This window comes from Mixophyes fleayi, chromosome 2, assembly GCF_038048845.1.
Source record: "Mixophyes fleayi isolate aMixFle1 chromosome 2, aMixFle1.hap1, whole genome shotgun sequence".
NCBI classification, from domain to species: domain Eukaryota; kingdom Metazoa; phylum Chordata; class Amphibia; order Anura; family Limnodynastidae; genus Mixophyes; species Mixophyes fleayi.
The window spans coordinates 37,756,054-37,773,510 of NC_134403.1; the positions used below are offsets into that span (position 1 = coordinate 37,756,054).

Sequence of the window (17,457 nt, forward strand, 5' to 3'; positions counted from 1 at the left end):
ATGTCACATGTACGACAGTTATTTACTGCTTTACTGTTGTTTCAGTAGTGAAACAAAAAACCTTTTTGAAAGCGTATTGATTAAAGATGAACAGACATTTGAAAAGACATTTTCAGGGTAAAAAAAATGTAAATATAATAATAATAATAATAATAATAATAATAATAATAATAATAATAAAATATTTTTTTCTTTTTACTTTTTCGTTAATTATTTTTCAGTATTACCACTCAAATTACAATTTTTTATCATTGTGCTTACTAAGTACTAATCTATGCGTGAACTTCCTGACATTCAGGTCATCAGTTGACGGCCGAACTGAATAAAATCTGTTGACGCCGTATCCTTGCAGAATTACTTGCTGAACAATGTTTAGTATCCTTATGTTGCATTGGATACAATAACTGAAACAAGTATAAAAGTTATGAACCATATATCTTCAGTTTTATTTATGTTAGTCAATGGTTACATTCATAGATATTGTAGTGCATGTTAGGAAAGATGAGACTTTATATTTTGGACCAAAATACGTTTTATATATATATGTGATATTTTGGTCACATCTTGGCAATTGCTTTCTTTTTTTTTTTTTAATAAATCAAACAAATGACATCATGTTTCTTAAAATGTGAGTAATAACTCTAACACTTGCCTAATAAAAATCTTAAATAATATCGATCATACATCCTTAAAGTGACTATATAGATTACTCTGAAATACTGTATATACAATAATAATATAATAAGGTAATGTGGAGTAACAACATGTAGAGACTTATGGTACCTACAACAAACCTAAAATAAAATCTTAACACATAATAAATCTGATTTAATAACAAATAATAACAATTGTAGATTATTTCCAGGAGGTCCTATGACAATACCTTACCATGCAATTGTCGGGTGTTTTATGTTAAACATATATTTTTATATATAGTAATAAAAAATATATAAAGACAAGCCATGTACACAACATACACAATGTCCTCTAAAGCAATCATCAAACATAGTCTCTAGGCTATGGAAGGGGCCATTAAATAAGGTTCACTTTACTATTTGCTTTATTAAAGGGAAAATAAATAAATCAACAATATTAACTATAATTATTATTTTGCATGAATACCTCTTCAACTTCTTTTTATGGGTGTAGTACCTGATAGGATCCTGCTATTGCTGTCTAAGGAGAGGTCTGGTTGTTGTACAAATGCTGTGACGTCACTAATTCCTAGTGAATCTATCTAACTATTCATACGAAGAGAGCCGCTTGTTTGTAATGCAAACGTTCCACTTGCACTCAGGTAAGAGGTTCAGATGGGAGTACAACTTGATTTACATGTTCCTAGCGCATCTCAATTATAGGCATGACACCCATGAAAAAGGGGCTATGTGTACAAGCCTGTAATGTGACTATGACTGAAAAGGTAGAGATAGTAATTGGTATGACCAGTTCTACAGTCATTAGGAGGACAGGAAGTTCATGGACATGGCTTTGGATAAGCATATCGGAGGTGCGTAAGGGACACCCCAAACCAAACTTATGCATATTGCACATACTGACAGAGTGTCCCCATCAAGATACAGCCAATGCGCATTTTTTTTGCTTTGCACTGCTTGTTATAAATTACAGTGATTTTGCTGCAGCAATGTTGCTATTGTAAGTTTTCATAAATGCTTTCTATAGACAGTGGTATTAATAGTGATCCATATGTCCTATAAGTAAATAATATGCTACATGAAATCGAATGAAGAAAAAAACGACAGAACGTTTTCAGTGTTGAATTTTCTAACTCATCAAAATATATGCATTTTACGGAGTGGATAACTTATCTCCAATAATCAATCATTGTGATTTTTAAGTATTAAGTTAAATAAGTTTCTTAAGTTTTCACACATCATTTGGGGTAGATTTATCAAACATTCTAAAAAGGAAAAGTGGAAGTATTCTACAAAACTTTTATCATATACAGTCTAGAAAAGGATACCAAGGGCTAGATTTACTAAGCTGCGGGTTTGAAAAAGTGGGGATGTTGCCTATAGCAACCAATCAGATTCTAGCTGTCATTTTGTAGAAGGTACTAAATAAATGACAGCTAGAATCTGATTAGTTGCTATAGGCAACATCCCCACTTTTTCAAACCCGCAGCTTAGTAAATCTAGCCCCTAGAATCCAATTGCTTGCTATAGGCAATACCTCTACTTTTCTACTTTTCAAGCGTACGAAAGAGAAAAAAAAAATATAACTAGTATAACTATTAAACTTTTTCTACTGGTTAATTAATTCATTCTGGAGGAAAAAAGATAATCACTTGTGAATTTTTAAAGTTGACTACTGTAGTATTTGATGATTTTATATTTGAAATAAGAATTCAATTTTTCAAGACAATTTTTGAGAGATGTTCTCAGTTGTACAAGCGTGAGAAGTACTAAAATACATATGAATAGATACAATTTTAGAAGTGTTGAACATGAACATATCTCATAAACATGTCTTAAAATAAACTTAAATTTTTCTTAAAAAAAAATCACCTAATACCACGGTAATCAACTTGGTACTTTATTACAATATTGTTTTGCTAAATGTAATATTAATCAGCAAACATTCCAAAATAATGGCTGTCTGTTTTTTTAAAATGTCTTTATAGATTTCTGTATAAACTGATAGTAAATTTTAGTATACATACAGTGCAGTATTGTAAGTTGCTAAATTCAGTTGTGTTAGCATGGCTGTTTAATAGGATAGAGTAATACTTACAGCATTAATGCTAACTATTTTAATATAATGAAGTACAGTAAGTCACACATTTGTTTAAAATTTTAAAAATGTTTGTTCCTCTTGTTATATACACTGATGAAATTGATGAAAGGTTAAATAGTTCAATATAAATGGCCAGAAAATGTTCTCTTGTTTACAATGTAACAGCATTTAGGAATTACATTCAGATGCTATGGTGGTCAGTTATTTTCTTACCGTTTACACTCATGTGATGCTTCATGTTGAGTTTTACATAACTAGACATAATTAAAATATATATTAATTTTATACACATGCTGATAAAAATCCCGCATATACATGGAAAAATAAATAAAAACAAAGAACAGAAAGCAAAAAGTGTTAACACTACATTGAAATAATCGCATACCAATGTGGCATGACAGATGCGTATTGCACAAAACTATGATATCATAAATTATGATGTTTTTTTTTTTGTATTACAATTATATTGGCCATGATTCCATGGGTAAAATTCCAAACTGAAATGAGTTGTATATAATTACAGGTCACTTAACTAACAATTGCACGTCACTGTGGAGTTTGGCTATGAAATCCTGATAGGGTGTGTAGCTGCCATTCACACCGTGAATGTTCGAGGTGTTTACAAAGCAGATGGCTAAATCGGGTGTACAAACACTGTAACAAATATAACCTAAAACAGTAAGTCTGTTATTATAATTATGAATATTTTGAAAAATCTGTTGACTCCCAGATTGGATATTTCGGGGGCGAGATGGTTTATTGTTCAAATGGAAACTTCTGGGTTCTATCCTTCGCATAACACCAGCTTATATCTGGACACGTGTCACTCACCAACAAAATAAATAATTATTGCCTGGCTTAATGCAGAGTTCTCACTGTTGAGTTCTTTGCAGTTTAATGGCACAGAAAGATTCTCTACACTCCTGTCTTGACCCAGTTAAGGGTTTGTGCTTTTTTTTTTTTTTTCAATAGTCTTTAATCTGTAGATGTTTTCATACGCTCGTCTCCCTCAAGTACATAGTGCCAATGTTGTAGGAAACCTTTCTCATTCTGACAGATGTTACGGAGTGCTTTGGCTGTTTTTGATCACTTTTCAACTCCAAAAAATAACAGATCCCCGCGATTTCCTTTGGAAAGTTGTCTGGAAGCTCCTCGCGTGATCGGGGAACAAATTCAAAAGTTTCTTCTTCTTTTAAAAGCCTATAAACAAAAATGACATAAAATTTATACAGCATTAAAACAAAACCAGCATAACTAGCACTTCCCTTAAAAAGAGTTGCGAAAAAGGATGGGTCCAAGTTAATTTCAGAGCAAACTCATTGTAGCACTATCATACAAATTACAAACAACTTTAAATCCTCCTAATACCAAAAATATATGGGCTGCCCAACATACCTCAGATGGAATAGCCTCTGTTTACACCTTCATATACAAAACACCATATTCTACAGTTTAACAATGCAGTACAAGTGTATGTATTCTGATATTACGAACATGAACTTATTTGCAGATACCGTAAGACAATTGACTGTTGTGTATCTAAGGCAGTTGCGAACTTCACTGAAAGTGTTTCACAAATTGAGAAATACAGTTCCTTTGTTCATCTGAAATCAACATAATGCCACAATTATCATCTACACATAGCCAGTGGGGTAGACATTTAGGGATTTTTTTGAGTGAATAATGTAAAAAAAGTGGAGGTAATTAGAGAGCCCCCCTGTGCCGTTTTCTCACCATGAGAAATAGATGCAAAAAAGACAATTAGCTTGGCAAAAAAAATCATTAGTATTCATCCTTTTAAAGAAGTGCTATAATTATCTGTAATATGAGCAATTGTTGTAGTCTCACAGCTGAAGGCTATTATGATGTTGAAAGCAAAATCTCCTGGAAATGTTATCCTCTCTGAATAATAATAACTAACGTGTTCTAAATTCCACACACTTGTTTCCAGATAAAACCAAGGGATAAAGGCATTTATTTTACATTAGAAGTAATATCAGGTTACATTCCAAAGTAAATAGTAACAGAGAAATGACAAGAGAAAACTTCATGTATAGAAGAGATAAGATAAGTCAGAATAATGCTATTTATATTAGCATAACAGGGATGTAGTGCTAATCTAAAAAATAAGAAACATATCAGGGCTCTATTTTTTTAAATGCCGTCTGAGACACGGTACTCCCCCTGCCTCATGGTCAACATAGTCTTGGTCAGTAAAACACACATGGCCTGATTCATTAAGGAATGTATATGCCGATACATACCCTATTTTGCGCGAAGTTGCTCTATGCATGTCCAGAAACAAACTATACACCAGAGAATGCAAGTGTATGAAATTCATCTACGAGCGCTACAACAGCCTATGATTTCATGAGTGGAGCGGAGATGGGAATGGGCATATGCACGTAGTCAATGTACAGTAAGGGTGTGCCAAGGTAGAGCGCACGCAGCAGAGTCCAAATCAAGCTTTGGACATCTCAAAGGTACGTGATTTTCTGTCCTATCACTTGCACCAGCTACATGTCAGGTGTAAGTGCCATTGATAGTGCTGACGATTGTGTATGCATGCTACAACATGTGTTTGCAATCAGACGCAACTGTAAAAATGCAATTTATGTACTGTAAAAATTAATAACATCATAATAAATGTATTTTATGGAGAGGGGGGATTTTAGGGGGAAAAAATACTTTTTTTTTTGTTTTTCATTATTGACTATGAGCCTGATTCATTAGTGATCTTATCTGCCGTTTTTTGCTTATGTAAAGCAAATCCACTCTGTGCATGCTCAGAAAAGGGAGATAAGAAGCAAAATCCACTGAGTAAGTGAAGAATTTCTTAAGTTAAGAGGAAAATCCATCTTACCTTCACTCTTATCTCCCCGTTTCTTCTTAAAAATAAGCATCTTAACTTTTGCACAAGATAAGATCACTAATGAATCAGGCCCTATATTATAAACAGTTGACAAAAAGAGAATATTTTTTTCTTCTGTGCATACTCCAGGGACTTTATATTCCACATATGTATAGTATGTATCACGCAGTGCATTATGTCTGTCTTGATATGGCAAGTGCTATATAAGCAGCGCATACCTAGACTGTATTCAGATAAGAGACGTTTCTTGAGATCCACTAGTCGCTGAATACGGCCGTGCGTACAGGGCCGGTGCTAGGGTCCATGGCGCCCTAGGCAAAATCGGCGCCCTCTCCCCCCCCCCCGCAAAAATCGGCGCCCTCCTCCCTCCTCACCCCGTCTTTTCTTACCTTGTCTCACCACCGCCACCTCTCTGCTCCGTCTCCTCCCCTTCACTCACTGACACTAGTGGGTAGAGGGGAGGAGACGGAGCACAGAGGCGGCGGTGGTGAGCAATAGCCTCTTCCCCCCCTCCCCATGCATCTGAATGCTGTGCGGCGGCCGTGACAGGTATGGTCAGCGGTCGCCGCACAGTTTTAAAATTAATTTACAGTTCTGTGGCGCCCTCCAGGCGCCCTCCAGAGCCCGGCGCCCTAGGCAAGTGCCTAACCTTCCCCGAACGGACATCTGAGAAGTGGATCTTCTAGGAGCGGGGTGAGTCTACCATCTCTTTTCCCCTCCTGTGATGTACCGGAGCTGCTATCACAATATCATTGTACATTGACTTTTATATCCATTTTACCATTTGACTGTTTATTGTGCAATCAGCACGGAAACTCTATGCGGCACATGTGACTCATCACCCACTATTGTTTGGGGCCTTGTTTTTATGGTGACTGCACCAGTACATTGGACTTTGCTACCATTGCTGCCAACAAACCTACTGAGCAGAATGGGTGTCCATTCAGCATTACATATGTCAGCATGATTGATATGTGCTTTTTGTTTTATTATCAGTGTGATTTAAACATTGTGAGATGCAATACACATCTTTATTTCATCTCTGCGATTTAGTTTTTGATCACAATAAACATCTATTCCATATTCCTTGATTGTCCCATCACTACAGGGGCCTCGGGATAACCCCAAGTCTTTTCTTGTGGTTCTCTATAAGTGCCTAACCTTGCCTAATGGGAGCACCGGGCCTGCGTGCGTATGCCAGCAGCTGATGGAAAAGTTTGTTTGCCAGAACTGTGAGGGAAAGTAAATCCATGGAGACTCTAGAAGTTGGTATTAGTTGCACTAAGGCACAGATCTGAATGGCCACCCAGGCCTCGGGCGGCAGACATGAGACACAATGTCCCATGTTTCAACATCTTAGCACATTTCGTGTTATGTCACAAGAGAGAAAAAATTTTTTTTTAAGCTGTGACGCACTTTTTGTTTTTGCTTGCAAATGACCCCACACTTTCTCTCACATGAAGGAGCGGTGTAGTGAAGTCCATTACTGTGAACCAGCATTATGATGAGGTTCAGAAGTCTACAAGAAAAATGTGGGTCAGAAGACATCGGAAAAAAGTTATGAGTCTAAGGGCTAGATTTACTAAGCTGCGGGTTTGAAAAAGTGTGGATGTTGCCTATAGCAACCAATCAGATTCTAGATTTCATTTATTTAGTACCTTCTACAAAATGACAGCTAGAATCTGATTGGTTGCTATAGGCAACATCCCCATTTTTTCAAACCCGCAGCTTAGTAAATCTAGCCCCCAGTTTCCTAAACTGAACAAATTACTTGATTGTTGTTTTATTTTTGTATTGAGTATTCCTTATAATACTCAGGCATTCTCTTATGTCTTATGAGAATTACGAGAGATATGCTCATAATTCTGAATTGGTCCAGAACCTCCAGACAGTCATACGGAGGTACTAGGAGTAAATCAAAAACACTACAGTCAGGTTGTGGATTAAGTAACAATAGCTACACTCCTGGCCAGTGCAGTCAAAGTAGAGCAGAGGGACTTGAATTCTAGGGTTGTATTACAGAGAAGGTTTCCACATGTGCACCCAACATCCACAATTTTCATAGACTGGCAGATGCCTGCATATAGGCTGACAACTCAACAAAGTAATGAATGCAACTCAGACTGAATATACATTGGCACATGGAAAGCTTGTATGATTCTTTAATGTGTTGCTGTTTGGGGCGAGCATGTGGGTGTCCATTTACTAAAGAGAGGTAGAAATTGCATTTGCATATCCCCAACCACTGCACTCCATGACTCACCAAACACAAAGACAAACATTAAATTGAGTTCGCTAGGAAGTGTGAGCAATGACAGCCCTCTGTAGCAGTAGCACCTATGGGAGAAGTACCAAGAGGCAGCATAGTGATACTGGACATGGGTTGAGTAATCCAGGGCATGGTGATGTGGTGGCATTAAGATATTTCATGTTGATATTATAGTGGTATTTTGAGGCTGTATGAGGGCACTATGGTGTCAATATGAGAAATATGGTGACGTATGAGGCTATAGGTCTTGATAGGTCATGATAGGTCTATGTGGCTAGGCATGGGGGGATATATGTACGACATTTGGCTGTTTTTGATGGACAGTTGTGTTGACTTGTATGAAATGATGTAACTAGAATGAAATAAAATGACTTTGATGCGCCACAATATGCAAAATAAAACTTCCCACTCAGACCCCACCCTCCTGTGCTGAAGCTGATTCTATTTGCTATTACTGCGGTATGAGCCAGAACTATGCCTGAGAAACAGCTATGTAGCTGTACAATGGCTCCATCTTCACTGCCACCGCTGACACATAGCTCCCCCTGCTGGCTAAAGGGAAATAAGGCCAAAAAACATATTTAAAAAATGCTTGGAAAATGTGTTAAGATTTTTTAACACATCCAAAATACTATAGTTCCACTTTAAGCATTGAGGATATGTCAACCCATCATCTACAGACAGAGCACATATCTTATAGCCTAATGGCGCAATGAGTTGCATCGCGAAGTGAGAAGGATGTGTCAGATCCCGATGCAAAACTTCATGCACCCTGTTGTCACAGTGGGAGTGCGAGTAAAATTAGTGCATTGAGCCAGGAAATTAATCTCACCTTTAGGATTGAAGAAGTTTGTTCCATCTGCTCATACTCTACCCAGTGGCGGGACTGCCATCGGTGTGGCAGGTTCTGTGCACCGAGGCCCATGGAGATAACGGGGCCCGCTGCATGGCAGATGCAGAGGGTCAGGGGCCCCGGTTCCTTCCTCCCTGCCTCCCTGCAACGGGGCCCACAGCTTGCTAGTTCCTCGTCTGACACTCCCACACCTATTTACAAAATCTCTACCACTCGTTTCAACACAAGATATTTTTTGCGAGGTATAAAATCTGTGGAGTGCTGCATGTAGATTTTTTTCTCACACGCTGCAGTATAAATCCCTGACTTACGTCACGAAAAAGGTTGATCCTCTAAAATATGTAATTCAATTATCCCATATTACAGTTCTGTGGCGCCCTCCAGGCGCCCTCCAGAGCCCGGCGCCCTAGGCAAGTGCCTAACCTTCCCCGAACGGACATCTGAGAAGTGGATCTTCTAGGAGCGGGGTGAGTCTACCATCTCTTTTCCCCTCCTGTGATGTACCGGAGCTGCTATCACAATATCATTGTACATTGACTTTTATATCCATTTTACCATTTGACTGTTTATTGTGCAATCAGCACGGAAACTCTATGCGGCACATGTGACTCATCACCCACTATTGTTTGGGGCCTTGTTTTTATGGTGACTGCACCAGTACATTGGACTTTGCTACCATTGCTGCCAACAAACCTACTGAGCAGAATGGGTGTCCATTCAGCATTACATATGTCAGCATGATTGATATGTGCTTTTTGTTTTATTATCAGTGTGATTTAAACATTGTGAGATGCAATACACATCTTTATTTCATCTCTGCGATTTAGTTTTTGATCACAATAAACATCTATTCCATATTCCTTGATTGTCCCATCACTACAGGGGCCTCGGGATAACCCCAAGTCTTTTCTTGTGGTTCTCTATAAGTGCCTAACCTTGCCTAATGGGAGCACCGGGCCTGCGTGCGTATGCCAGCAGCTGATGGAAAAGTTTGTTTGCCAGAACTGTGAGGGAAAGTAAATCCATGGAGACTCTAGAAGTTGGTATTAGTTGCACTAAGGCACAGATCTGAATGGCCACCCAGGCCTCGGGCGGCAGACATGAGACACAATGTCCCATGTTTCAACATCTTAGCACATTTCGTGTTATGTCACAAGAGAGAAAAAATTTTTTTTTAAGCTGTGACGCACTTTTTGTTTTTGCTTGCAAATGACCCCACACTTTCTCTCACATGAAGGAGCGGTGTAGTGAAGTCCATTACTGTGAACCAGCATTATGATGAGGTTCAGAAGTCTACAAGAAAAATGTGGGTCAGAAGACATCGGAAAAAAGTTATGAGTCTAAGGGCTAGATTTACTAAGCTGCGGGTTTGAAAAAGTGTGGATGTTGCCTATAGCAACCAATCAGATTCTAGATTTCATTTATTTAGTACCTTCTACAAAATGACAGCTAGAATCTGATTGGTTGCTATAGGCAACATCCCCATTTTTTCAAACCCGCAGCTTAGTAAATCTAGCCCCCAGTTTCCTAAACTGAACAAATTACTTGATTGTTGTTTTATTTTTGTATTGAGTATTCCTTATAATACTCAGGCATTCTCTTATGTCTTATGAGAATTACGAGAGATATGCTCATAATTCTGAATTGGTCCAGAACCTCCAGACAGTCATACGGAGGTACTAGGAGTAAATCAAAAACACTACAGTCAGGTTGTGGATTAAGTAACAATAGCTACACTCCTGGCCAGTGCAGTCAAAGTAGAGCAGAGGGACTTGAATTCTAGGGTTGTATTACAGAGAAGGTTTCCACATGTGCACCCAACATCCACAATTTTCATAGACTGGCAGATGCCTGCATATAGGCTGACAACTCAACAAAGTAATGAATGCAACTCAGACTGAATATACATTGGCACATGGAAAGCTTGTATGATTCTTTAATGTGTTGCTGTTTGGGGCGAGCATGTGGGTGTCCATTTACTAAAGAGAGGTAGAAATTGCATTTGCATATCCCCAACCACTGCACTCCATGACTCACCAAACACAAAGACAAACATTAAATTGAGTTCGCTAGGAAGTGTGAGCAATGACAGCCCTCTGTAGCAGTAGCACCTATGGGAGAAGTACCAAGAGGCAGCATAGTGATACTGGACATGGGTTGAGTAATCCAGGGCATGGTGATGTGGTGGCATTAAGATATTTCATGTTGATATTATAGTGGTATTTTGAGGCTGTATGAGGGCACTATGGTGTCAATATGAGAAATATGGTGACGTATGAGGCTATAGGTCTTGATAGGTCATGATAGGTCTATGTGGCTAGGCATGGGGGGATATATGTACGACATTTGGCTGTTTTTGATGGACAGTTGTGTTGACTTGTATGAAATGATGTAACTAGAATGAAATAAAATGACTTTGATGCGCCACAATATGCAAAATAAAACTTCCCACTCAGACCCCACCCTCCTGTGCTGAAGCTGATTCTATTTGCTATTACTGCGGTATGAGCCAGAACTATGCCTGAGAAACAGCTATGTAGCTGTACAATGGCTCCATCTTCACTGCCACCGCTGACACATAGCTCCCCCTGCTGGCTAAAGGGAAATAAGGCCAAAAAACATATTTAAAAAATGCTTGGAAAATGTGTTAAGATTTTTTAACACATCCAAAATACTATAGTTCCACTTTAAGCATTGAGGATATGTCAACCCATCATCTACAGACAGAGCACATATCTTATAGCCTAATGGCGCAATGAGTTGCATCGCGAAGTGAGAAGGATGTGTCAGATCCCGATGCAAAACTTCATGCACCCTGTTGTCACAGTGGGAGTGCGAGTAAAATTAGTGCATTGAGCCAGGAAATTAATCTCACCTTTAGGATTGAAGAAGTTTGTTCCATCTGCTCATACTCTACCCAGTGGCGGGACTGCCATCGGTGTGGCAGGTTCTGTGCACCGAGGCCCATGGAGATAACGGGGCCCGCTGCATGGCAGATGCAGAGGGTCAGGGGCCCCGGTTCCTTCCTCCCTGCCTCCCTGCAACGGGGCCCACAGCTTGCTAGTTCCTCGTCTGACACTCCCACACCTATTTACAAAATCTCTACCACTCGTTTCAACACAAGATATTTTTTGCGAGGTATAAAATCTGTGGAGTGCTGCATGTAGATTTTTTTCTCACACGCTGCAGTATAAATCCCTGACTTACGTCACGAAAAAGGTTGATCCTCTAAAATATGTAATTCAATTATCCCATATCTTCAAGCCAAAGACGGCCTCTGGAGAAATTAGTCTGATATGTCTCAGTGGCTTTACCTTTAGCTGCTAAACCAAACGAGAAGACGGATTACTGTACATTCCAGTAGACTCCTCTATATATGTAGACCCTATCTCTAATTTAATCCTATTTACTTGCTTCAGTACTGAGCTGGAGGTCAGATAAAGCATATAAATATCCAGAAACTAAACAGGTTTGACCATCTTCCTGCAGAAAGCTTGTTTAGTCTTGAGCTTACTTTCTAATTTAAATGGGGATTTTCATTAAAAATTAAAAACCGCACATAATAAAAGAAATTGCTCAACACAGCATCTGTTACCATGGAGGAAATTAGCGTCAATAGACTGTGTATGTGAAGCACCTGAATGGGCTTCACTCTCTGCAACAAACTCTGCATCTTGTCATTTGTCTTAAACATGATTCATTTGTATATATAAATTTTGATGGGACTCTCAAATTACCCAGCAAGTTACATCCTAACTGAATTATCCAGGCAGAGATGCCATGATAATTTTGGATTGGTAGTCATCTCACTGCCTCTAATGGTCCAATAGTATAAAGTCAATAAGCAGCCTATGTTTGCCAATAAGCAGCTAACATTGGAGAATAAATGTTTCGGTGATAGCATGCTAACCTCTGCTATGGAGATTTATAGGTCACCTTACCAATACGAAGGCGGAGGTAATGCATGCTGAATAAAAAAGGACGTGCGATAAATAAGAAAGTTAACAAGCCACTAAATAATGCATACTAAAATGCTTTGGTGATCATAGCCTTTTGTAATGCAGATCTACTAAGGGAAATGCACAGTGGCCTAGTGGTTAGCACTTCTGCCTCACAGCACTGGGGTCATGAGTTAAATTCCTGACCATGGCCTTATCTGTGTGGAGTTTAAATGTTCTCCCTGTGTTTGCGTGGGTTTCCTCCGGGTACTCCAAAAAGATATTGATAGGTTAATTGGCTGCTATCAAAATTAACCCTAGTCTCTCCATGTCTGTGTGTGTGTCTATAGTAGGGAATTTAGACTGTAAGCTCCAATGGGGCAGGGACTGATGTGAGTTCTCTCTACAGTGCTGCGGAATTAGTGGCGCTATATAAATAAATGATGATGATGATAAAGGTTACGATCCTGATATAAGATGTACAAGTACTTACTGGTATGTTGTTGGACTAACATTAATACGACGAGGGTGACTCCCTGATTCAAACTTGCTCGCCAACGTAACGTTGTTTCCAAACAGACAATACCGAGGCATTCTTACACCGACAACACCAGCAAACACCGAACCGGAATGAATGCCTATTCTCATCTGTAAATAGAAAATAGAATCATTAAACCATATTAAAGCTTTCCTATCGATCGCTTATGTTTATCATTTATTCTAATAATAATTTAAATTACCACTAATCCTAAAACATATATAACATAAAAATCACACATATGTATGTAAAAGCTTCAGGATCTTTCAGAACTTAACTTGTTCGCTCCTGTGGGATCATTTTGTCATATTGCTCCTCTATAACACCTCCTCTATGTTATATATACCCCATGTATACACATTAAATAAATGCATTCTACTAATAATTTCAGTCATTATTTTACAAGCTGGCAGCACAGTGGCTTAGTGGTTAGCACTTCTGCCTCACAGCGCTGTTGTCATGAGTTCAATTCCCGACCATGGCCTTATCTGTGTGGAGTTTGTATCTTCTTCCCGTGTTTGCGTAGGTTTCCTCTGGGTGCTCCGGTTTCCTCCCACACTCCATAAACATACTGGTAGGTTAATTGGCTGCTATCAAAATTGACCCTAGTCTCTAACTGTCTGTGTGTGTATGTTAGGGAATTTAGACTGTAAGCTCCAATGGGGCAGGGACTGATGTGAGTGAGTTCTCTGTACAGCGCTGCGGAATCAGTGGCGCTATATAAATAAATAGTGATGATGATGATATATAATAAAAAAATTTTTGCCAGGACAGTCTTAATTGTGGACAAAGGTGGATACAAATGGGTAAAGTTTCATCACAAAGTTGGCTTTGTGACAGGGTTTGTCCTGGTCAGGGGTGGGACTTGTGTTGTCCCGATTTCACATGTTTGAAGGTTGGGGGGTATACAATTCTGCCAATCTAGACCTTTGCATTTGTGACCTTTCCACAATTTCAGTCCAGCATAAATTCTTTACACTATCTTCAGGACCACCACCCCAAGATCATCATCATACACATTGTAATTCCACTTGTTCCATCTCTAGTTTAGGCAAAAATACTTTGAATCCAAATTTATTAGATGAAAGCAATTTTAACATTATATAATAAAGTACATTTATTTGCATTCAGTTGCCTGACATGAACAGAAATTATAAGAGTAAAATGGTTGCTTAGAAACATTCCGTTTTCAAGGTGACATTTAAGAGAAGCTTTCTTATAAATTCATATGAAACATCTGCTATTTGTAAGACAAGACACATTTTCTTTATAATGGTAAGATTCTAATAATGAATACTTTTGCATACAGGGAGAAAGAATTGCATGAGAATCCCTCTGCTAATGATACAATGCCAATCCCTTCAGTAGGGGCATTAGCCAACTGCATCTCATTTTTAGAAAATGTCAGTGGCAGTCTGCCAACAAGGACAGGCAAAGTATTAAGACTAGAAAATGTAGCAAATGTGTAACACATATTTGCAAAAAACTTAACATTCATATTATCATCATTTATACAATATGTTATGACTCTTTTCTATTAAAAAAATAAATAAAAAAAAAAATATATATATATATATATATATATATATATATATATATATATATATATATATATTTGGGAGCCTTATGTAAGTCAGGCAAGGCAAAATCAGTCTTATGTTATGCTGTGCCACTTATAAACATGTTTGTTGTAATTGTGAACCTGTTCGCTGCTCCTTGTGAACCTTGACCTTTGTTATGTATCTCACCACCCATTCTGACGGTAAACTCTTTGGGGGCAAGGCCCTCAGCCCAAATTATTTTCTACTACAGCTTGTACTACCATTATCTATTGTTTGTTTTGTTGGAAATTTTTATGGCATTGCGCACACTGAAGGTCCTTTACAAAGAGCAAACCATCTGCTGCTCAGTACAAAACCAGCTTTGGGCCAACATTTGCCTTGATTTGTGCAAGTGCACCCAGAGGCGAGAACTAGCAGGCTGTAGGCCCTGATGCAGGGAAGCGGGAAAGAGGGAACCAGGGCCCACAGCTCGCCAGTTCCACGTGCAGCGAACCTCATCATCTCCATGAGTCCTGGTGCACCGCACCTGCTGTACCAATGGTAGTTCCGCCACTGAGTGCACCTATATTTACGTAAGGTGAAAGGTTTTGTCAAGAAAAATAGTAGTGTTTGTGAAAGAGTAGAGGTTTGTAAGGGCTGTAGGAGAAGTGTGGGGGGCGTCGCTTTCAAAGTAAGCGCAGTAGTGCTCCTAGTCTTGTGCAAAAAGTGCAAGAGTATTGAAGAGAGATAAAGGGGTGGAGTGCATTTTTAGGATCACTCCGAACACTGTATTAAAAATTTTACATACACAAAATTGCCACATGTAACAAAGACAATGTCCTCTCCTCCTCATGATTAATTTCAGCCATAAATGAGACTAATGCAGTATATTATGAGATGAACTGAAAGATAATTTGATTGAACTGGTAGGAGATCGGACTTGATGTTTTTGTTTGTGCTCCTCTTGAGACTTTTCTGCATTCTCAGACCAGAACCTAAGGGCTGAAAGTCATAGAAATGGATAGGATGATTATATTGGGAATCAAGGCAATGAGTCATAACAAAGAACGCGAGAGGGTGAACAGGTGGAAAATAAGGCAAGTAAGGTAAAAAGTTCAGAATGGGTCTGAGTCAGGCTATTCCTCTAGTCAACAGAAACACAAACAAGACACAGACATAAGTAAGGTTGACCGATAAGATAGATGCAGGAACAATACAGGGATCAGCACGGGGGCTAAGTGGTTAGCACTTCTGCTTCACAGCGCTGGGGTCTTGAGTTCAATTCCCGACCATGGCCTTATCTATGTGGAGTTTGTATGTTCTTCCCGTGTTTGCGTGGGTTTCCTCTGGTTGCTCCCACACTCCAAAAACATACTAGTAGGTTAATTGGCTGCTATCAACATTGACCTTAGTCTCTCTCTGTCTGTGTGTGTGTATGTTAGGGAATTTAGACTGTAAGCTCCAATGGGGCAGGGACTGATGTGTATGAGTCCTCTGTACAGCACTGCGGGATCAGTGGCGCTATATAAATAAATGGTGATGATGATGAAGGCAAGGATGGGCTGACATCCGAACCACTGGTGGAGTACTAATTTCTCGGAGGGAGCGCCCATATTACTACTGGCTCAAAGTAATCACAGGTAAACTATTAGTAAATATATACTTAGGTTCCTTTTTTAATGTAAGAACCAATAAATCTTATGGGTTGCCCAACACTGGATTAGGAGTTGAGCAAAAGACCATTCAATAACAGAAGACACAGAGAAAAGACAATAGATAAATGAGACAACAAGTCTAAACACTGACCAATTAGCTCCTCCTGCACTTGATCCCCTCTACTGACTCCCCTTGTGCCTGCTGTCTCCCTATACGATGTAAGCTCTTACGAGCAGGACCCTCCTGTCTCTACACCAGTTCTTCTGCTCCAACTTCTCTATAATTGTTATGCCTGGAGCTTCTGGAGTCTTTGTTTCTCGGTTTTTGTTCTGTACTGTTTTACCCTGTATGGTCAACTGTTTGTATTGTGTATGGCGCTGCGGAAATCTTGTGGCGCCTTATAAATTAACTATAATAATAGTAATAATACTACGCTTCTATATTTCCGTTACTCACTCATTTGATATTAGAATTTAAGAAGTTTGGAGAATCATCCATCTTCACGATAAATAATGCAAAATCTATGGCTCTAAACTTTCTCATCCCACCAATTACCTTAGCGGGGATCCAACATTCTTTCCCCTTTGCCTGGCACCCCAGTCACATAAAATATCTAGTGGTATTAATAACAAAAGATCTTTCAAATTAGTTTGAAGCAAATTCTATTCCACTAACCTCCAAGTTTCGCACAGAAATTAGCAATTGGCGACCCAAGCTTTCACCTGGCTAGGGATATTTAAAATCATCAAGATGAATACTTTGCAAAAAAAAACAAAACTTGTCCACTACTTTGGGTGTGGAATTCTCCCAGATTCCAACAAGACAATCTACATAGAAGGAAATCAAAATGGGGTCTTCAACTCCCTTTATTCTCTAAATATTACTAGTCAGTGTTACATAATAGAATATTAGAGAGGACCAGAACCAGAACCACGGACCCTAAACAGTACAATTCTGTTCAACCTCACTATTATCTCATGTTTTGGGGACTCCATCCAATATCATCCCGTGGCTTCCAAAATTATGCCATTCATAC

General features: G+C 38.8%; 1 protein-coding gene across 1 annotated transcript in view; it reads right to left on the reverse strand.

Moving 5' to 3' along the window:
- Nucleotides 1-422: 422 nt before the first annotated feature.
- Nucleotides 423-17,457, reverse strand: part of GUCY1A2 (guanylate cyclase 1 soluble subunit alpha 2) — a 162,888-nt gene continuing 145,853 nt past the window's right edge. Inside the window, exons 7-8 of the mRNA XM_075198820.1 lie at nucleotides 13,180-13,334; nucleotides 423-3,954 (exon numbers count right to left, since the gene is read on the reverse strand). Of these exons, the coding sequence (XP_075054921.1) occupies nucleotides 3,747-3,954; nucleotides 13,180-13,334 (363 nt within the window). The 3' untranslated portion in view covers nucleotides 423-3,746. The remainder of the gene's footprint in view (nucleotides 3,955-13,179; nucleotides 13,335-17,457) is intronic.